General features: G+C 41.9%; 1 protein-coding gene across 1 annotated transcript in view; it reads left to right on the top strand.

Moving 5' to 3' along the window:
* Positions 1-23740, top strand: part of DMTF1 (cyclin D binding myb like transcription factor 1) — a 60816-nt gene that overhangs the window by 5773 nt on the left and 31303 nt on the right. The window contains exons 2-7 of the mRNA XM_024212912.2: positions 11508-11624; positions 12637-12759; positions 14079-14173; positions 16276-16390; positions 20148-20224; positions 21786-21943. Of these exons, the coding sequence (XP_024068680.1) occupies positions 11516-11624; positions 12637-12759; positions 14079-14173; positions 16276-16390; positions 20148-20224; positions 21786-21943 (677 nt within the window). The 5' untranslated portion in view covers positions 11508-11515. The remainder of the gene's footprint in view (positions 1-11507; positions 11625-12636; positions 12760-14078; positions 14174-16275; positions 16391-20147; positions 20225-21785; positions 21944-23740) is intronic.

The raw sequence follows: 23740 nt of genomic DNA, 5'->3' as shown, positions 1-23740 counted from the left end.
TAAATGATATTCTATTAATCACGTGATTAATTTTTTAAATCGCTTGACAGCCCTACTTATCTTGGTTACAATGGTGATAGTCTTGAATAACTACACTGATGTCCTATCGATTCCAGTGTCGTTGCTCCAGTTTAATTTCACTGTATCTAATAGCAAGAAATCAAACTTTAAAAAGGAATACATTTTTACCCAGTGAAATTAGCAGTATGGATCCATTGAAAAAGGACCCATTTGTGGCACTTGACAGGGAGGACTAGATCTGAAATCAAGTTAGTAGGTAGAGAGCAATTGCCACTGCTTTGTTCATTTCCTGCTTAATATTTCTTCTTAAATTAGTTCAGACTAAGCATTAGATCCAATAATGAGTGCATAAAAATAGTTTCCACAGAACTTGCTGTAGTCCTAGTACAGTTACATAGTGCAATCTCATGACTGAGAGCACTATAGAACTTTTGTTACTGAAAATCACAGTTCACAATTTTGATGACTTAATGTAAAATCAGCATTGTCCGAGATTAGGGGAACCCACTGTACACCTCATCATTTTCTGAAATAGGTTAACATTACTGCACTGTGTAGTTTCAGCAAAAAACACGAGGAGTCCTTGTGCCACGTTAGAGACTAACAAATTTATTTGGGCATAAGCTTTCGTGGGCTAGAACGAATCAGATGCATGGATTGAAAAATACAGGAGCAGGTATAAATACATGAACGGATGGGAGTTGCCTTAACAAGTGTGAGGTCCTAGCTACTATGAACAATAATCCCTGAATCTTTACTATCCATATTAAGAAAAAAACATTAAAACAGTCTGCCCATAAGCATTGTTTAACCCACACAATGTGTTCGGTTTCATACAGAATTCTGTTGAAATCCCATATGATTTTTAATTTACAGCAAAGATTGTTCAGGTGCACTTCCTAACAAAGCAATCCATAAAATGTAGGAAATCACTCATTTAGGGAACATTAGGATCCAAACCATTCACATACTATCTGTCTTCACAACCACTCATAATAAATATTCACACTATTCCCCTTAATATAATGTTCGGGGGATAATCTTATAGTACAAACCTACACCCTTCCACATAGCACACACCATCAAACACAGTATGTACTCAGATTTCTTAAGTATGTTTATGGAGAATGCATAAAAGGATGAGCAGTGTAGCAAACCGTATGAGAGACTAAAAAAGTTGTTTTGGAAATGGGGAAATTGTATGTTGGTAATGTCAAAATTGTAGATTATCAGAAATAATGATAGGGCCATGATTGTTTGTGCATTTGACTTTTTTGAGTAAATGGATTGTGGATGGAAGTAGTTTTTGTGTTGGAAGAGATTTATGTTGTGTATGTGCTGAAGGAACCTTAACTGTGGTGTAGTGCCAATGGTAAGATTCAACAGTCATCTTGTGATAAATTGAAGACCTCCAGGAAGAATGTTTTCCCTGCAATCAAGTCTTCATTAGAATGAATTGTCTCCTGCCGCAGCTCTCTGCACTCTGCTGTGTTCTGTATAAGAATGGTAGTCTGTCAGTGAATTGTCTGTCGGGGTCATTCAATTATAATGTACCCATTCCTATAGTATCTGAGAATATCAAACAGAGGAACTTAGCCTAAGGTTTAAAAAAGTAGTCATTAAAGTTCTGAAAGCTGTTTATTTAATAAACAATTTTTCAGAATTGTTTAATCTTGAATTTCTGTTAGATTAGCTACCGCATGCCTGTGGTATGTACACACTTGCACTCTATTGTCTCTGTCTAAATGTACATACAGGAACTCCTCACTTAACGTTGTAGTTATGTTCCTGAAAAATGCGACTTTTAGCGAAATGATGTTAAGCGAATCCAATTTCCCCATAAGAATTAATGTAAATGGGGGGATTAGGTTCCAGGGAAAAAATTTTCACCAGACAAAAGACTAACCACACACACACACACACACACTATAAGTTTTAAACAAACAATTTAATACTGGTACACAGTGATGATGATTGTGAAGTTTGGTTGAGGTGGAGGAGTTAGAGGATGGGGTATTTTCCAGGGAATTGCATCACTGCTAAATGAACTAGCAATTGACTGAACCCTCAAGGGTTAACTCTCACACTCAGAGGCAGCAGGAAAGGAGGAAGGGCAGACAGAGACACATACCCTGTGTGTGAGAGAAAAATGCGCATTTCCCCTTTAAGTAGCTGACCCCAGGCTTAAGTACACTGCCCTGTTAATTAAATCAGCTTGCTGAGACCTCCTGAGACAGCAGCTACTGCCTAGAAGCTCCCTCTGTAGTGTGTTTCTTCCCTCCCCCCCGTTCTATGGAAGATGGGGTAAGCGGGGTGCAGGAGGGAGGGGGAGACACCCTGACATTAGCCCTCCTCTTCCCCTCTCCCCCCCCCCCCCACAGCAAGCAGGAGTCTCTGGGAGCAGCTCCAAGGCAGAGGGCAGAAGCAGCACATGGCAGTGGGGGGAGGGACACAGCTGAACTGCAGGCAGCTGCTGCACAGGGAACTTAGGGGAACGGGGAGCTGATCGGGAGGGCTGGTGGTCCCCCCTGATTCCAACCACCCACCAGCTAGCTGCAATGGGCTGCTCTTCCTGCAAGCAGTGGACAAAACAGGCGGCTGCCAAAGACGTTAGAAGGGAGCATTTCACAACTTTAAATGAGCATGTTCCCTAGTTGATCAGCAACTTAACATCGAAACGTTAACCGGGACGACTTTAAGTGAGGAGTTACTGTATCTCGAAAGAGTTTCCCTCACTTTCCCTTCACCCTTTAATCCACAGTCTAAAAGAGTGCACTGACTGGAAGTGTTTCATGATATTCAGCTTTGATTTTCCTTTTCAAGTTGCTTCTCAATAATAGTTTTGCTACTGGGCCCTGATCCAAAGCCTGTTGAAGTCAATGGGAGTCTTTCCATTGACTTCAATGCTCTTTAAATCAGGCCATTGTTACCTAAGATCAGAAATTATGATTTCAAATAGGGATGAAACTGAAAGTTAGTAAAAAACCAAAACACCATCACCAACATAATTTTCTCTAGAAGATCTGTGCCTCAAGTCAGTGTCTCCCCATCTCTTCTCTTTAACCTTGACTTTGGCATACATCATTCTCAGGGGTAAGACGTTTGGCAACAAGCATGGTATTCTGCTGGGTCTGGGGTTTATGTTGGGGAGTGCTACCTTCATTTCATAATCCTGTCTTGTCTTGTGACTCCATGGGGATTGGGCTCCATGGGGGTTTTGTGGTAGATAGGGAGTAGCTGGGAACTCTGATGGTTTCTGTAACATCATCTTTAGCTGACTCTGAAGGTACCCATGCAGATATTTCAGTGGGAGGAGATGCTGCCCCAAGCTTTATTAACTTCTCTTATGGTTGCTGCTGCATAGCCATGAAAGATGAAGCAACAGTGGAGAGAAAGTGGCTGTCTCCGGTCTCTGCTTACCTTGGTGAAGTTCCATTTCTTGAGGACTGTTGCGTTCGAAGGCTGTACCCCACTCCAAGATATTTCTTTCTTTCTCCTCCCCCACATTTCCAGACCTTCAGCTTGCTAGCTTCTCAAACACCTTCTCTACAATTTTTCAGCAGCTTTACTGAGACAATAATGCTAACTGCGAGAGATCTTTCCACTGCACTCTAACCAGTCCTAAATGCCCATGGGAAAGGAAGGGCAGCATGGCAGAGGAAAGCTCAGCTGTCAGATCTCTTTACTCGGTTTTCATTGTGGATGCCTACAATAAAAACCCTGTCCTATATTTCCCAGCATTTATAGTGCTAGAACTTCCTCCCCCTCCAAGGTCAATAAAAATGAGCCTTTAGTGAAATACATGGTTGAAATTTGCTTTTATAAACAAGTTGGTCTCGTCTGTCTTCCACACTGTAGTGGGATCCATTGAAGTCCTGGAAGGAAAAACAGCAGACGTCAGTGTGTGTGTGTGATGGGGGGAAATAATCATACACTAATGGCTGCTAAATAAGGATGCTTCATTTCAAGACACTTTTCCGTGAGGATTGTAACTACAACACTCCCATGTGATCCCATGCCCGTTGAAAACTGTCTAGAAAGTACAAATGTGCTGTGGCAATAAAGGGTCCTATTCTCCCTTCCATCAAAAGAACAAGTGAGGAATCTTCCTCTGTTTGCCCACTCCTCAAACATTAAACTAAAGAATCAAGGTTCAAGTCTAAAGAAGGTATAGTCCACCTATTAGTAAAACATGTTGAATATTTCTCAGTCTCCACGTGGGCTAAGGATGCATGTTCCAGTCCCTTAAAATCAACAACATAACTTTTTCAACAAATACTGCTTGCAGTTTAGTTTGCTCTAGGTCAGGGGTCGGCAACCTTTCAGAAGTGGTGTGCCGAGTCTTCATTTATTCACTCTAATTTAAGGTTTTGCGTGCCAGTAATACATTTTAACGTTTTTAGAAGATCTCTTTCTATAAGTCTATAATATAGAACTAAACAGTTGTTGTCTGTAAAGTAAATAAGGTTTTTAAAATGTTTAAGAAGCGTCATTTTAAATTAAATTAAATTAAAATGCAGAGCCCCCCGGACTGGTAGCCAGGACCCGAGCAGTGTGCCACTGAAAATCAGCACACGTGCCATAGGTTGCCTATCCCTGCTCTAGGTTATCAACAACATTCAGAATTCTCACCATAATGAAGAGATAACAAAATTTCGTCCTAGGAAGCAATCATCATTACCCATATTTTAAATGGCTGGTTGCTTTAAAGTGGAATCCCTCCAACAAGCACCAGAATTGACTTGCATGATTTGTGATGCTTTCTAAGATGATGAATTCATTCTAAATGCCAACAATGGTCTTATCCTCTCTAGTAATTACAGCAGTTGCTGACAGTCTTCAGTAACTAATTAGACAAAATGATTCTATCTAAAATAATAGGAGTTTTTTGCCAAAGCAATACCACTCAAGGAACATTATCAATTTAAAATGTAGATTGTAAATTCCTTATGGTAGGGGCTGTCTGTTGTGACAGACCCAGACCAGTGGGGTACAGGAGTTTGGTAGAGGGCAAATATACTGGTCACTGGATGAGTAGTTTTCTGTTCCCTGAGTGACCAGAGCAGGGGCTGCACTAGAGTAATCAGGAACCTGCTAGAACCAGTTAAGGCAGGCAGGCTAATTAGGACACCTGGAGCCAATTAAGAAGAAGCTGCTAGAATCAATTAAGGCAGGCTAATCAGGGCACCTGGGTTTTAAAAAGGAGCTCACTTCAGTTTGTGGTGCGAGTGTGAGGAGCTGGGAGCAAGAGGCGCAAGGAGCTGAGAGTGAGAGGGTGTGCTGCTGGAGGACTGAGGAGCACAAGCATTATCAGACACCAGGAGGAAGGTCCTGTGGTGAGAATAAGGAAGGTGTTTGGAGGAGGCCATGGGGAAGTAGCCCAGGGAGTTGTAGCTGTCATGCAGCTGTTACAGGAGGCACTATAGACAGCTGCAGTCCACAGGGCCCTGGGCTGGAACCCAGAGTAGAGGGCGGGCCCAGGTTCCCCCCCAAACCTCCCAATTGACCTGGACTGTGGGTTCTTCCAGAGGGGAAGGTCTCTGGACTGTTCCCCAACCCACATGGTGAATCTCTGAGGCAAGAAAATCCGCCAATAAGCGCAGGACCCACCAAGATAGAGGAGGAACTTTGTCACACTGGTGTTAGGAGTGGGATCTTGGGGTGCACAGCGCGGCGGAAGAAGGAGGGTGATTTAAAAAAAAAGGGGAGAGGGTTTATTTTTTTTCACCACAATGGATGACGTAGTGTGGGCACTGATACAAGCTACGGTGGCCCAGCAGGAGGCTACTCGTGTCCAGGCAGCCACCCAACAGGAGGCAGTGCAGCTGCAGCAAGAGACTAATTGCCTGCTGATGGACCAGGCTGCTCAAGACCGAGCTATGCTGCGGGAACTGGTAAACCAGGTAAAGTCCCTTACAGAGCTGAATCGCGGCCATGATGGGACGCGGCTCATACGGGCCAGCCATTGGCTGCAGAAAATGACAACGGGAGGATGATGTAGAGGCATATCTTCTGGCCTTTGAGAGGACAGCCCTACGGGAGGCCTGGCCTCGAGATCAGTGGTCTGGCATCCTTGCCCCATTCCTGTGTGGGGAGGCCCAGAAGTCCTGAAGAGGCTGCGGCAGACTACCCCCAGCTGAAAGCAGAGATCCTGGCCAGATCTGGGGTAATGACAGCAGTGCGGGCCCAGCAGTATCATGGTTGGAGGTACCAGGAAGACAAAACCCCGCGGTCCCAATTGTATGACCTCATCCATCTTGCACGAAAGTGGTTGCAAACAGAGTCACGGAGTCCGGAAGAGATACTAGCAGTTCTGGTCATTGACTGATACATGAGGGGACTACCACCAGACCTTCGTGCCTGGGTAAGCCAGAACGAACCCTCCACCTATGACGAGGTTGTTGCCCTGGTAGAGAGGCGAAGGACAGCGAGGGAGCTGACCCGACCAGTTAAGGAAGAGGCACCCCGGGTTAAACTAGCAGCACCAAGCCCTAAAGTTTGGGTGACTGGGCCACCAGGAGGACCCAGGTGGAAAAAGAGAGAGGCTGAAGGCCCGTCAGAGGCCACAAAGAGTCAGAGCACTGAGGGAGAAGAGGATCGTGTTGTTAGACTGCCCAAACCAAGAGACCGGGGAACGCCTAGGGGTCCATACAGATGTTATGCCTGCGGGGAGTGGGGACACATAGCTGCACAGTGTCCCAGTGCTGAGGAGCCTATGCAGTGTAACCTGGGGAACTGGGCAGATCCATGCTCCTTAATCCACCTTGTGGGAGTCTCACTAACCCCACATATGTATACGAGACCAGTGAAACTAAATGGGGTAGGGACCACGGCACTGGTTGATTCAGGGAGTGCTATCACGCTTATCTCAGGGAAGCTCGTGAAGCGTAGTCAGCTGCTGCAGGCTAAACGTACGGGGATAACATGTGTCCATGGGACAGTTAGTTACTACCCCACCATCCCAGTAAAAATCGAGATCCAAGGGAACACTACTGAGGTAGCAGCAGATGTAGTCCCTAAACTCCCATACCCGGTACTCATAGGGAGGGACTTCCCAGGGTTTGGAAACTTACTCCCAGTAGAGGGATTGGAGAAAGATGGGGACCCTAAAATTGATGAGGCATCCACAGCAGACTGTCAACCCCCAATCTTCTCTGAAATATCCCCAGATTTGTTCTCCACTCCCAGACAGGGTAGAAAGACAAAAAGGGAAAGAAGGGCAGCTAAGGCCTTGGGAACCCAAATACTGTCCCAAAGCCAGAGGGTTGCTCTTGTAGGTAGGCGGACCCGTGCAGCTGAAAAGGAGGCCACGCAGGAGGGAGAAGCACCTGAGTCTGACCCTCACCCTAATGCTTCTGAACCAGTAGAGGCAACAGAGACTGGGCCCCTAGATCTTGGGCAGATTAGCCCCAGGAGAGGAAATTTTGGACGGGACCAGGCAGAAGACCCAAGGTATGACATTAGGAAGGAGGTGACTGAAATAGATGGGGTCCCCGTGGAAGGAAAAACCTAGGGACCAGGACCCTACTTCATAATGAAGAAGGATCTCTTATACCGGGTTGCACCAGTACAGGAGCAGAAGGTACAGCAAATCCCAGTACCTCAAAAACACCAGAACGCTGTATTAAGTCTTGCTCATAGTCATCTTTTTGGGGGGGCATTTGGGGGTAGAGAAGACCCTGGCACGAGTCCTACGACGGTTCTTCTGGCCCGGAGTACATGAAGAAGTGCGGAGGTACTGTGCCTCCTGCCCGGAGTGTCAGCTGCACAGTCCCCGTCCCCACTTGAGGGCACCTTTAGTACCCCTTCCCATCATAGAGGTCCCCTTCGAGCGAATAGCCATGGACCTAGTGGGACCCCTGGAGAAGACGGCTCGGGGCCACCAATATATACTTGTTGTTTTGGACTATGCTACTCGCTACCCAGAAGCCGTCCCCCTGCGGAACACGGCCTCTAAAACTATAGCCAAAGAGCTGGTGGGGATCTTTGCCCGAATGGGACTACCGAAGGAGAATTAACCGACCAAGGAACCCCATTTATGTCGAAGCTAATGAAGGACCTCTGTACGCTGCTCCATATCCATACCCTGAGAACTTCGGTCTACCATCCGCAGACTGATGGGTTGGTAGAAAGGTTTAACCGAACCCTCAAGGCTATGATAAGGAAGGTGGTAAGTCGGGACAGGAAGGATTGGGACACCCTACTACCCTACCTTATGTTCGCTATCCGGGAGGTACCACAGGCCTCAACTGGGTTTTCCCCCTTCGAGTTATTATACGGGCATCACCCCCATGGCATACTAGATATCACCAAAGAGATCTGGGAAGAGGAACCCAATGAGGGGAGAAATATAATAGAGCATGTAATGCAGATGTGAGACCGGATAGCCCGGGTTACCCCTATTGTACGGGAACATTTGGAGAAGGCACAGGAGGCCCAGCGAACCCATTACAATCGCCAGGCAAAAGTGCGACAGTTCGAACTAGGGGATCGGGTTATGGTGTTGGTACCCACGGCAGAAAGCAAGCTTCTGGCCCAATGGCAGGGGCCCTATGAGGTAGGGTTGAACCCGTGGGGGAAGTAACCTACAAGGTGCGGCAGCCAGGATGCAGAAAACAAGAACAGATTTATCACGTTAACCTTCTGAAACCCTGGCATGCACAAGAGGCATGCACAATGGTCCAAAAAAACCTAACCCAGGAAAACAAGCCTTCCAAACAGGTGAGAGTGTCTCCCGATTTAACACTAGACCAGAAGAATGAGGTGTCTGAGATGATCTTCCGGAACCAAGATGTGTTCTCGACAAAACCGGGTCAAACAACCGAGACATATCACCACACCGTCACGAACCCTGGGGCCAGAGTAACAATGAGGCCCTATCGGGTGCCAGCGGCAAAAAGGGAGGAAATAAAAGCAGAAGTAAAAAAAATGCTGGAGTTGGGGATCATCGAAGAATCCCACAGTCAGTGGTCCAGCCCAATCGTGCTGGTGCCCAAACCTGATGGCACCACAAGATTTTGCAACGACTTCCGGCGACTAAACAAAGTATCCCAGTTCGACGCGTACCCCATACCTCGCATAGATGAGCTAGTGGACCGTCTGGGTAATGCCCGGTACTTGACTACCCTAGACTTGACAAAAGGGTACTGGCAGATTCCCCTTGCAGAAGACACAAAGGAAAAGACTGCGTTCTCTACACCAGAGGGTCTTTTTCAATATACTGTCCTCCCTTTTGGACTACATGGGGCCCCAGCTACCTTCCAGCGCCTCATGGACAAGCTATTACGCCCGCATAACAGTTATGCTGCTGCCTACTTGGACGATGTGGTCATTCATACCCCAGACTGGGAAACCCACCTGGAGAAGGTGGAGGCAGTCCTCGATACCTTCAGGCGAGCTGGCCTTACAGCAAACCCTGCCAAGTGCGCTGTAGGGTTTACAGAGGCTAAATATCTTGGCTACGTTGTGGGAAAAGGTCTGGTAAAACCCCAAGTGAACAAGTTAGAGGCCATCCAAAATTGGCCCCGACCAAGTAGCAAGAAACAAGTCCGGGCGTTCCTAGGTGTGGTGGGGTACTACCGATGATTTATCCCCCACTTTGCCACAAGGGCAAGCCCCCTGACAGACCTAGTGAAAGCCCGTGAACCTGATCTGGTGAGATGGTCTGACGCAGCAGAGGAAGCATTCACAGACCTACAGACTGCCCTCTGCAGTAACCCCGTACTGTCTGGACTGTTCCCCAACTCTGGACTGTTCCCCACTTTGTCACATTGTATAGACCCTAGCACAATGGGACCCTGGCCTGGTTGGGATCATCTGTAGGAGTTACTGTCAATAATAACCATTTATAAAACATGAGTTAAAAGTTGTTGCCGGTACTATACTGCCCCATGACCCTTTTTCAGTGTTTTGGTTTTAAAATAACATTTTCTAGGTTTAAAAAAATATATTTTTCTGTCTACTGTTGCTGTGTGGAAGAGCCACTCACAAAAAGGAGGGGCGGGGGCTGGATGGGAAATGGTGGCATCCTCCTTCCGGAGGCAGGTGTGGTCTTATTTAACATCCTAACTAAAGATCTGGAAGCTAAAGTAAACAACCCATTAATAAAATTCTCAGATGAAAAATTTCACAAGTAGTAGAGAGGGCAAAGAAATAATATAAAAAAGACTTCGAAGACCTTAGAAACATGGGCAGAGAGAGTACATGAGATTTGAAAAAAATGAAAGGTAATACATCTAGTGAAGAAGAATCCAAAACCATGGTATGGTATGTAGTGGGATAGAGAAACCTGAGAAGCAGCTGCAAGAGACCAGGGGCTGTTAATGGACAGCAAATTCATCCTTCAATACTCTATAGTAACCAAAGAGGCCAGTGCATCTTTGGCTGCATATGCAGATCTATATCGTAGATAAGAGAGGTAATTGTCCTTCCTAGTACTGGTCTGGTATGACCACAGCTGAAATATTGCATTCATTTCTGGGCACCACGTTACCAGAAAGATATGGACAAACTGGAAGGACTTCAGAGAAGAAGAACAGAAAGAAATGATCACAGGCCTAAAGGGGTTTGCTTATGAGGAAAGATTAAGGCTCCAATCCTTCAAAAATTTACACACACAACTAACTTTAAGCACGTGAATACATCTTTGTAGTATTGAGGCCTTGAAAAAAGCCAATTGCATATAGCTTGGCTAAGCAATGCCTAAGGAGAATAATGTGACAGTCTATGCATGATTGAAGGGTGTAAACTTTAAGGAAGAAGAGGAATTATTATTATTATATGGCAGATTGGAATATGAATAGGAGTAATAGAATGAAATTAAGAAAGTGAAAATCTGTACCTGTGTATCACTACTTACTGACAGTGAGATATATTGTGGAATAGTTCCCTAAAGGAAGTACTGGAAGCCCAGTTGAGACTTCTTAAATTCAATGGGATGAAGCAGTAGCAAATGCACTGTAGGGAACAGTCATGCACTGGCAGGAAGATGGACTAAATGATCTGCTAGGTCCTTTTATTTCTAATACTTGTGATTCTTCCGATGTTTCAAACTAAATACTTTCTATTTAAATTAATAAAAAAGTCACTTAGGGAGCTTATGCAGAACCTAACTTCCCTTCTGAAAATGGCAGATGCACCTAACTTGTGAAGTTGGGCTCCTGTATGCATATTTTAGGCACCTAGATGGCTTTAAAATGTTCTTATAATTTATAAAAATGTATATGACAAATGTACAGGAAAGCAGTTGTGTTGTGGAGTAGTGTTTAAGCACGGATGAAAAGTCAAGTCAGGAATACTTTTCAAGCCTCAACTTGCTCAGGCCATACAATGAGTCAGTGTCAGAGCAAGGATAGAACCCAGGTCTCCTGACTCCCAGGTCCCTAGAGGAGTTTTGTACTACTCATTAAATGCAAGAGAAAGAATATGTTGTACATTGAAATTAGGAGTCTGCTCAAAGAAGACTTAATTTTTTTTCTTCTGTTCAGGTTTGAGTATGAGCACAGTTGAAGAAGAGTCTGACACAGTGACAGTAGAAACCGTGAACTCTGTGACTTTGACCCAGGACACCGAAGGGAACCTTATACTTCATTGCCCCCAGAATGGTATAGAGAATTATCCCAGTGTTTGTATTCTCTCTCTCTTATTGGTTCTATTTATTTTGAAACCCTTTTCAATCTCCCTCTCCACCTGTGTCGAGATGTTATCAGTTGGATTGTCTTTGCTGCCCATGCTGAGGTTCTGTCTGCTTTGGGCTAGCGCAGGACATTTTGTGTTCTAGGACCTCCCTTTCTCAGGATTTCCCTTTAGTTGTCTTTAAAGCTCTGTGTAAGACCTTTCCTTTCAGATAACATTTTTCTTGGGTATGTTGTCCTGCTTGTTGTCATCAAGTTTTCCCTTCAGTTGACTTGAATTTTTTTAAGTGGCTGGTTCCTGGGCCATTAACTCTGTTATTAGTTATTTCCTGAAACTAATACAGCATCTCTTACACCTTTAACTGGTGCATTATAAAAACAACATTTTAAAAATACAGATCTTGACTTCTTTTGGTCACACTGGATTATTAACATCTATTTTATAATTTTACAAATCTACCAGTATACACTTTAATCCTACAGAGAATTTACATACTTGCTTAACTTTAAGCACATGAGTAGCTGATTGACTTCAGTGGGACTACTCACATTCTTGGAGTTGAGCACCAGCATGGTTATTCGCAGCCTCAGGGGCTTGCTTTGCTTCTGAGAGGATTCAAATGTTGAGACTACATGGGACCATTGTGATCTTCTAATCTGGCCTCTTGAACAACACAGGCTTTAGGACTTCCCTGGATTAATTGCTGTTTGAACTAGAGTATATCTTTTTAAAAAAACATCCAATCTTGATTTTAAAATTTCCAGTGACAAAGAATCCTCTGGTAAGCTGTTCCAATGGCTAATCACCCACACTATTAACATGGTTTAGCAAGAGTGAGGTTCAGTTTAGATAGGAAAGAGAACACTTGAATGAGAGCACTGAGCAAGCTTTCACATGTTTGTTTTTAGCTTCAGCAATGTTTGGTCAACAAAAGGTTCATTATGTTAATAGAAAGGGCTCTGGATGTGTTTTTGTTACTAGAAGCTGATGAAGTAGACTCAGAAGACAGCACTGAACCTCCACACAAGAGACTTTGCTTATCATCAGAGGATGATCAGAGTATTGATGATTCCACTCCATGCATTTCTGTTGTTGCAGTTCCAAGTAAGTCACTGAACACTAATCAAAGTGCATATTATACACCTCTACCTCGATATAACGCTGTCCTCGGGAGCCAAAAACTCTTACCGCGTTATAGGTGAAACCGCGTTATATTGAACTTGCTTTGATCCACCGGAGTGCGCAGCCCCGCCCCCCCAGAGCACTGCTTTACCGCGTTATGTCCGAATTCGTGTTATATCGGGTCGCATTATATCGAGGTAGCGGTGCATTTATGTTCTGGCACTCTTGAAGCATTGAAAGACTTGCCAGAAACAGACAGGAGTGGAGGAGCTTCGTCACTGCCCTAAACGCCAGAGGCGTAATAGAAACATGACGATGACTCTTGGAGAAAAAAAAATTAGGAATATTTTAGAACACTTTATTTTGTCAGTGTTTCTATCAATATTTTACACTTTTGTATCACCCTTAACCCCCATAAGTCATAGAACGCTTTACAACAAGCTGTATATATACAGTATCAATGAAGTAAACCCAGCTGTTGGATAGAGAGTAGCAACCAACTAGCATACTGTACCACTCGAGGAGGCAGAGTTGGGAGGACACCAACGCAAACACTCTGTTCTTATTAAAAGAGTACAGGATCTTTATGTCCAAACAGAACAGTTGGGCTTTCCATGTTTGAGGTCATATCTGAAAGATCCACACATATACAGAGAACTGTGTGGCGCTTGAGTTATTTTACCACAGTATGATAGAGAATTGAATCAAGCTTGCCAGGGTTTGAACCTGTGGTTCTAGTGAGTCTGGGTATTCCGAAACACTAAAGTCTCTACTCATTGGCTCTACTTTCTGTCCTGTTTGTATGAAGTAAAGCATCTAGAACTTTGTTGGGACTTTAGAGTGTTTGCATTTGTAAAAATATCGATTAATAATGTTGGAGTTACAGGAAAAATAAGCTTTAAAAGTTGCTGCCAACTGGTTTGAAAGTTGTACACTAATAGTCATTGGAGAGTAATGAAAACAAAATATAGAACAGAAAAAGAAACTTTCACATTGTGCTGTTTGCACCCCGTTATTTAAAATTAATTTTATTTTTTGTGTCACATTCAGTTTTACAACATGAATCTACCAAAAGGTGGTAGACGTCCTAGTTGTATATGTCGTGGTTTTAAAATCCTTATTTGAACTTCATAAAGCAAAGTATTAGCAAGCATCTTAGTGTTTTTACTAGGCCAAAAAATCAGTGTCGGAGCACAGCTTTATTCAGATTTGCAGACCAGGTACTGTGTTGTGTAAATCCTGTACTCTACATATCAAATATTCCAGAAAAAAACTACGCTACTAATTTACATGTTTTGAAGTTTCAGAAAATGATCAGAGCTTTGAGGTGACCATGACTGCTACCACTGAGGTAGCAGATGATGAGATTAATGAAGGAACTGTTACTCAGATCCAGGTATGGTAAAGCTTCAGGCTTGGTCCAAGGGCTTTTAATTAACTTGCCTCTGCGTATTCATATTAAATTAAGAAGCAAAAAGTTTTGATTAAATGGGCACTGTGTGTCCTGTTCGTGAAACTGACCTACAGTGACACTGGTCTTGTTTGGAAGATTCTGTCCAATAAAAATACATTTTAATTTTTCAAAGGAAAACATGATTTGGTGAAATTTTCTGTTCACAGGTTGGTGCACTAAGTTATGACAGGTGTAGCACACATGCTTTGATTTGTTTTAGAGAGAGCCATATAGAAAGATAAGATGGCTGGGCTTTTAAATTTACCACTACTGCAGGTGGTGGTGTTCAGGGGGAAATAACTTTTACAATCCTTATGGTAAAACCTTTCAGGTAGTACCATTGTCAAGAGAAAGAAAGGTTTAAGCCTAAAAATACTCAGCTCTCATAGAGCACACTTCACATTAAAAAGCGAATTAGACGTTGGGCCCAATCCTTTCTCCACTGAAGTCAGAGTTTTAACTTCAGTTGGAGTAGGACTGAGCCCATTATCTAATTAATCCTCACAACACCTTTGAGAGTTAAGATAGTAAGTATTATTATCCCTATTGGGTGTGGAGTTTACAGCTCTCATCTCTCCAGAGATGTTCCAGCAAGGATAGTGGGGGCCAACTGGACCTATTTGCGATCACTCTGCTCCCATCTGGCCACTGCCAGCCCTTTTGGGTCAGAGTTTTAAAATCCCTAGCTTCCCTGGAGGCTACAGTAATGCTTTCTGAGGCCTGATCTATACCTAAAACTTAGGTCGACCTAGCTACATCGCTCAGGGCTGTGAAAAAATTCATGCACTTTGTGATGTAGTTAGGTTGACTGAAGCCTCACTGTAGATGCAGCTAGGTTGACGGAAGAATTCTTCCTTTTACCTAGCTATTGCCTCTCAGAGAGGTGACATATCTGCATTGACAGAAAAACACCTTCTACGCTACAGTTACACAGTTGCAGGGCAGAAGCTGTGCTTCTGTAGCTACTGTAATGTATACATACCCTAAATCTCTGAATGTTTTTCTTTACTTTTCTCTTCCTGCTGTTGCTGCCCCTATTTAAGGTGCATATCACCTGACTCCACTCACTACAAATACAGTTCTGCCATATCCAGTGTCTGCAAAACTACCAGTTATATTTTCCCCCACACATCTTACCTGTCTTCAATCTTCTGGTCCTTGCTAGTACTATTTCCCCCTCTTCTGTCTGCCCTCTTCATACCCCATGCGTTTCCTAACAAATTACAATTTTAAGGTGGAGGTTACAGTTGGGTTCTAAACTATTTGAGAGTCCACTTTTAATTGTGTACTTTATAAGTTGTGTTAACTAGGGTTTTTTTTTACAAATATTTAACAAATTGAATAATAAAATATACTAAAATTTAATAATTTAATGCTAAATGACAAGTGTAATTGTCATAAAATTAATACATCAGCTGGACACAAATAACGACGGATTTAAGCCAATATCTGAATAAAGAATACACTTTTTAAAAGAAGATCTTTTCCTTACAGGGCACAAAAGCTGTGTTGTTAAAGATTGTATGTACTTTGTTCATTTGTGAAGCTTCTTGTAAATATCAGTCATTTCTCTTGATGGTGTGTAAAGTAGGCCCACTTCAAGGAGAGAAAGACAAGGGAAAACACAGATCTTAGTTTGTAAACCTTCACCTTATGCAGAATATAGAGTAGCGGAGGAGGAGTGTACTTTACAGTAGATAAGCAAATGATTCAATATATCCTACAATTTAAAAAAAAATAGAATTTATATCAGTGCCATTACTGTGAGAAAATTGGTGTGTATTTTGTAAAAGATGATGGGGAAGGGATATTAGTTTAAGCTGGCCATGAGTATGATGGGTAAAAGTGTTGTTTAAAAAACAACACTTATCCTGGTAGTGCCCTGCCTAAAACAAGTACACTTTATTAGCAGCCAGCAAGGTCAACTAGTATGACATAGCCATCTTTTTTCCACTTACACTTGCCAAGCATTGCATGTTAAATTCAAGGTGGGGGAATGAATGTTAAATCAGTTAACAAGGTACTCTTCAATTCTTCTTTTCAAGATTCTTCAGAATGAACAACTGGATGAAATCTCTCCTCTAGGCAGTGAAGAAGTGTCAGCTGTTAGTCAAGCCTGGTTTACAACCAAAGAGGATAAGGATTCTCTAACAAACAAAGGTAGGATATTTAGGCCCAAATTCTCCCATTGGTTGCAAAAAGGTGAGCTGATCTGTATAATGTGTGTATGAGGGTACTTTTTAGGCTGCATAAAATACCCTGTATTCTGGTGCAGGATGCCTAGAAATACAGACTCTTTCCATACTGGGCAGTAGTAAGTCTTACTTTGTCCCAGACAAAAGGCAAGATAAAAAGTGAAAGGGGATCTAGAGGGATAGAGAGAATGATGAGGATAGCTCAGTGGTTTGAGCATTGGCCTACTAAACCCAGGGTTGTGAGTTCAATCCTTGAGGGAGCCATTTAGGGATCGGGGGCAAAAATCTGTCTAGGGATTGGTCCTGCTTTGAGCAGGGGGGTAGACTAGATGACCTCCTGAGGTCCCTTCTAACCCTGATATTCTATGATTCTAGGATTAAAAGTGTTTCACTGTATGTTACCAGTAATTTCAAATAAGTTACAAAGGAGAGTAAAAATAAGGAGGCTATTTATTTAACAAAATAAAAAATAATGCCCTATAGAATCTACTGGAGCTTGTATGTGTGTGTGGCCTTCTTATTCTCACTCTCCTTTTATTTTCCAGAATGTTCCTTGAAACACAATGCTAAATGAATCCTCCACTTGCCGTTGATGTACAACAAAAACATGTGATCAGTTTCTACTCATCTTGTTCCCATCTTGATGGAGAAGGATAGAGTGGTGCCCCCCCCACCCCACCCCGATGTAGCTATAGTAAGGGAGGGAGCAGGTGCTATAATGCTCCCAGGAGTGGCAATGTTTTAGTAGCAGTAGTAATTATTTAAGGAGATCCTGCTTAGGGACTCGGTAGTGCCTCAAGTCCTTTAAAAGCATCACATGATTTAAACTTACTGCTGTAGTTAGAACTTCAGAACTTAATTGTTCCACATTAGAGCTGGATGAAATTTTTCATTGTGTTTTTTTCAACAAAATGTGGACTTTTAGGAAATATGAATATGCTCATGATGCAATTTGAAACAGTTTTTTTTTCTCCCCTCCCTCCCCCCCCCCAATTTTTTTCTCCCTTTTTCAATGGGGAGGAAAGAGGTGAATGAAAATTAGTGGGTTTTTATTTATTTTTATTTTTTTTTTCAAATCAAATTGAAACAAACTTTTGTGGAAAAATTTTGAACAAAATAAATATTGTTTTGTTTCCTTTTAATTTTCCACAGAAACTCCATAGGTCTGAGGTTTACTGCAGAAAGAGGATGGCGGCTTGTAGGGAGGGAGCAATGACTGGGAAGCATTGGGAATGGGAACTTCAGAGCTGGGAGAAGGAAGAAACGAGCACCCATCATATTATCTGTTCCTGTCTATTACTTTCATTCACTGTCCTGATTGGATGCATGGTTGCTTTTAAGAGACACTAGTTTCCCCCATCTTTTCCATCCCCATTTTTCCTCAGCTCTGCACAGGTTCTAATCTCCATGGTGCTCAATTCAAGAACTGAGGTGGGCGGGGGGCAGAGTAGCAAAGAGACTGCTTTCCATTTCAGGAGGCTGGGGGTAAAGTAGATGAGATGCCCCATGACAGTAGCTGGTAGACTCTAGGGTGAGGAAGCAGAGAGATTATGCATCTCCTTTCCAGCAGCCAGTGGGGCCTTCACATTTATCAAAGTCAACTAGCCTAGAGCAGTGTTCTCCAAACTGTGGCCAAAGGAGTTCTTGCTGATGATTGGGTGGAGAGCTGACTGGTCACATGCTGCTGGATCTTCTCATTTCCAGCTGTTCAAAGTGAAAACACACTAAACACTTCCCTCATGTTCCTTTCCCCTGTAAGTAATTGTCGTGGTTCCCACAGGCATAGAATCATAGAATATCAGGGTTGGAAGGGACCTCAGGAGGTCATCTAGTCCAACTCCCTGATCAAAGCAGGACCAATTCCCAACTAAATCATCCCAGCCAGGGCTTTGTCAAGCCGGGCCTTAAAAACCTCCAAGGAAGGAGACTCCACCACCTCCCTAGGTAACCCATTCCAGTGCTATATGGTCATGAATTCCAGGTGGCCTATGCAATTGTAAATGGAGTGGAGGATTGTCTGTGCGATTGTGAATGGGAGAAGTGATGCTGGAACAATCTTTCCATTAAAATATAAGCCCATATTATGAAAAAGTTTGGGAACCCCTGAGAAAGTGGCAGAAGCCTGCTGGCAGGTGCCACCTTTCTCAGAGAAAATATGCTTATAGGAATCCCAGTATGTTCCCCCATCACAGCAGTTTGAAGGTGGAGCCTGAGCTTCTCACATGGGCAGTGTGCACCACCAACTTTTATGCCCCTGGCTAATAGGTGTCTAAATAGGTTTTTCAAGTCCTGTGTCATATATTAAACTTGGCTTAAGTTGGCTAGAAGTAGGCAAACATAGCAAAGGCATAATATAAGCAACAATAAGGTTTCCTTTCCTCAAATTAGATGATATTCCATGTAAAGTGCAGCCCTATCCCCTCTTTGTGTGATTTCTATGCTCAGATGGTCATGTAAATGACAAAGAATTGTAACTATACACTATAAGTGTAATTTACCTCTGGAACCTCATCTAGGTCTCTGTATGTAGCTTGGGAGGAAGAGAAAGATTGGGGACATGGTGTAAGAACATTCTCCTAACTGCAGGAACAGAATTAGCTATAATGACTGTACTTTTGATTTATAATTAGATTTCAATAAGCAAACGCTCTTTGTCAATTCTCTCCAAATTGTTTTGCTGGTAATTATCAGGCTAAGAAGGAAACACTAGGTTTTTCTGAGCAGAGATGGGCATGTAGCCAGCATTCAGTACCTGAAGTGGGTCAGGAGCGTATCCTTAATTACATGTGATCTGTCACTAGTAAAGATGTTATGAGCACAAAAGGGAGAAAATATCTGTAGGCAAGAGTAAAGGGGCAGTTATTTTTAATGCCACTTGGCTATTAGATCATGGTATTTAAGGTTTGCATCCTTATATCTGAATAAAATTGAATTGGTTTTGCCTTTTTAAAAAAAGCCAAAAGCTTAGATGGTATTGAAATTACTAACTAATGTTTGTGTGTATTGATTTGCCATTTTTATTTGGGAAATACAACGCATGCAACGGGGCCTCAATTCTGATTGTGACCACTAGCTACTACTCCCAATACAGATAATGATGACATAGGGCCCAATTCTGCAAACTCTACCAGGCATAGAGCTTATTTCCATTGACTGCATGGGGAGCACTAAGAGCAGTTATGGTTGGAAGCGATAAGGTCCATAACATAAAGCTGCAGTGTTGCCAGGTTTTGCGATTTTATTGTGCCTCGTGATATTTGTTTTTCTGTACGCCCTGGCTCCTGTAGTCATGGGAATACTTGAGAATCTCAGCTTTCATTATTTAAAAAAAAAAAAAAGCTTCCAGTCATCATGGTTGCAGAGAAAAGCCTAAACACGTGACTTGAATGCACCCTAAAGATTCAAAAACGAGAAGCCAAATAAAAACAACCCCAAATTTTTTTTTTTTTTAGAACTCTTGGGGTTGGTGATACTGTATCAGAATCTTGTGAATTTTTTTTTTTTTTTTTGAACTCTTGGGGTTGGTGATACTGAAGCCATCAAACATGAAAACTGGTTGCTCAGCAAATAGAGTAATTACTGCTTATGTAATGGTTCTAATTAGTTTGTAACAACTACATGTTTTTCTTTGTTAATTACTTCAGTAAGGAAATTGTGTGTTCTGATTTCCCCCACCTTGCTGGCCTCCAGCATTGTGATTAGTTTGTCTTGTCCATTTTAAGGCCATAAATGGAAGCAGGGAATGTGGTCGAAGGAAGAAATCGACATTTTGATGAGTAACATTGAACGTTATTTAAAGGTAGGAATTACAGTACATTAGTCTGCTAGTTTAGCTGGTAATGCTGTTTCTACTATATCCTATTTGAAACTAACTTTCCGTAGAACTTCCAAAGAGCATGCAAATGGGCTTATTTTGATCATTTTGTAGTAGAACTGATTATTGCCTGTCTGAAATACACAAAAATGTTTCTAATGCATAAAATCAGTAAATATAATTTTTATTGTAATCATACTTAGGGTTTAAGGCTCTGCCAGATCGTCTCACAACACTTCCAGTTTGCATGCTCAGAATAATTCATTGTAAAATTTTACATCAGTGTGCTCAAGTGGTGTGATCTTCCCTTGAGCATGTATAACTCCCATGGAAATCATGGCCACATCAAGAGAAGAATCTACACCTACAGAAGGGGCTAGATCCAGTCTTCACTAGGGCATGTGCAAACACCTCTGTGCACCTTTTCCAGTACTAACACCTACCTGCACAGGTATTAGAATTTATACTCACAAAATCGTGCACATGTACATGCCTTTTTTTATTTAGCTTGATCAAATTAAAGTCTCAATTCTTTCTTGGGTTAATAATAACCCTCTGGATTAACATTGAAATGGTTTGTAAAATACAATTTACCATACCTTATCCCCATTTCTGATGTTTGCTTGCCTTTTTCACTTCACTCAGCTTGGACAATTAAACTAAATTGGTCAGTTTTGTTTTTCTTTTATAATCATGTTCACTTTCTAGTTCTCATGTGCTATCACAATTAAGCTTTGTTTGGGTTTCCATCAATATAAAGAAACATCTTACCTTAAAAAGAGGTGCCCAAACTACGGCCCACGGGCCGTACATGGCCCACCAGAGCGTTTCAGAAGGCCTGCTTCAACACAATAATGATTGATCAGCATTTTGTCATCATGTTTACATCATTTTAGTTTACACAGGTTGTTTCTATATACAGTATTGTCTATTTACACACTATCTAAATACATACGTAACAAGCTGAACTTAAAATATAAATCAATACAGGTGACTTTAAATCTGATTAAAATATGTAGAATCTGTACACAAGGTTGTGCTTAGGTTTATGTGGCCCTCCTGTGTAATAAGGTTGGGCACCACTGCCTTAAAATTAGCTTTACAGTGATTGATTTTTTTATTAAAGCATTTCTTCAGATTGTTTGTGAAACTTCTTTCTCCTTACAAAAACCCCAGTGCATGAACTAAACAGTGTCAATTTAAATTTATTTTGTGTGATATTCTCAGATTTGACATTGCTTTTTTTTTTTACCACAAAAGATACATTTACTAGAATTTTCAAACTTGTATAGAAGTTAGGCACTTCAATGCATATTTGAGCCTCTGAATAAATTACCTGTTTTTCAGTGATGTTCTGCACTTATTTGGGCAGATATAGATTCAGTTGTCTAATTTAGGAATCCAAGTTTACAATTTTGACTTATAGTTTTATGAAATATCTCTCATGAATTTCAGAATAATGTACCAACCTTCTCATTTTTAAAAGTTCTGTTCGTCAATGATACAGTTTTGTCTAAAATCTCTTTTTAAAATGTGATCTATCTAGGCCCGTGGAATAAAAGATGCCACCGAAATTATCTTTGAGATGTCAAAAGATGAACGAAAAGATTTCTACAGGACCATAGCATGGGGTCTGAACCGGCCTCTCTTTGCAGTTTATAGAAGAGTTCTTCGCATGTATGATGACAGAAACCATGTTGGAAAGTATGAAAACCTAATAACGCATGGCTTGATTGGTATCATTAGGTTCATGTGTTTTTGTTTTGGGGTTTTTTGTTTTTTTATTTTACATTCACTTCACGTAATGAAAATGACATTTTTTGGGGAAAAAGGTAAATTCCTTTCAACTCAGACGTAGTTGAGAAGCAAGACTAGAGGCTGTTGCCATGAGATTTATTAGGCCTAGGGAAAAAAAGGTCAAGCTCCCTCCCTTTTTGGTTCTGTTGATATAAAGTCTTGTCAGAACTTGTATAAGTGCTTCCAGTGATCTCCAGTATAGCCTTTGTACATGCACAGAGATGAATTACTGGCCATGCAGTCCATTGCTGTCGCTCCACATTATTGCTTCAGAGATTTGTGTAATTTATGGAATTTACTGTATATTGAATACACAAACAACCATGCTTGTTGTGTTTGATAACACTGATAGCACATTTGATAGCAAATACCATTTTAGTTTTCTAAACATTGCTTTAACAAAGGTTAACTATTCTCTAAACACGCCTGCATTTTAACAACTAGATAAACAGAAAGCGTAGATGACTTGCCCAAGTCCTCACACAAGTCCGTGTTGAGTCAGCTTTAGAACTCAGTAGGTCCTGGCTCCTGGTACAGAGCTCAGTCTATTAGAGAAGGCTGTTTCTCTAAATAGAGGGGGGTGGGGGAGGGAATTAAAAGCAAACAAAACAAATCATGGCTGATTTCATTTTGGTATTATAGCTCAAGAAGTGGACTCTAAAAGAAGCATCTACAAACTTTTTTTTTTTTTAGAATGCATAGCATGTTTTTTGTTAATGCTTTTTGGCATTACCCATTTAAGTAATTGAAAAACTTTCATACTGGAGAAAACTTGGAAACAGAAAACATTCATATGAAAAGCCATTTCTCCTGCATCCTGCAGGTCAGTCCAGGCAGTGGATGCTAATGTCTCCTGCCAGCAGTTCAGTACATTTCCTGGTGTCCTTTTCCATCAGGTGGGATGATTCTCTTTGACCTAAGCTTTGCAATCTTTTTAGATTTCTTTTTCTGGTACTTTGTTTAAGTCAGTGGGATTAGTTAGCTAAGTACTAACAAGAGACTCATCTTGTTTTTCCTTCCTTCCCTTCACTTTCCAGAACTCTCTCTGAAAAGTGTTCCCACACTGGTCCACTACTGTAGGGAAATGTATGTTCAAGATAAAAACAACATCCCATTAGAGGCAGGGATTTGTTGGCCATTTATCTTTGCTGCGCCCTTTGCAGACACCTCGGATTTATATAAGACCTTCTCTTTCCTTCTTAATTCTTAGTTCCTTCCTTTCCATAATTTTGTATAAGAACTTCCAAAGGACTGATCCTGCATCAGGATATGCTAGCACACTGTTCCATTGACTCCAAGGGAATTTTGCATCGGTGCATGGGTCTGCATTGATGTAACCTACTGTAGGATTGGAGTCTAATGCACCTGTGACAGTATTCACTATAAAAGGATTACCCGGATGTGGAGATCATTGTGAAGTGAGCACAGAACTAAGAGCCAGGCCATGAACTGCTGAGTACTAATCTTGTCTCTGACGTGATCTAGAGGGCAATTCATTTAATCCCCTGGGCTTGGATTCCCTAACTGTAAAGTAATGGAGATACGTATACCCCTGGGGTGATGGCTAGGATTTTAGTTAATGTTTATAAAGCTCTTTGAAGAGGAAAAGTGCAATTTGAGTGCTAAGTGTTAATGATGCATTTGTGGCAATAAACATCACTATGGCAGTTACAGAATTAAATAATAGATGTGCTGTGAAGAACT

Source organism: Terrapene carolina, unplaced genomic scaffold (assembly GCF_002925995.2).
Source record: "Terrapene carolina triunguis isolate 2854851 unplaced genomic scaffold, T_m_triunguis-2.0 Scaffold68, whole genome shotgun sequence".
In the NCBI taxonomy this organism is placed as follows: Eukaryota; Metazoa; Chordata; order Testudines; family Emydidae; genus Terrapene; species Terrapene triunguis.
This window is presented reverse-complemented; position numbering and strand designations above follow the sequence as displayed.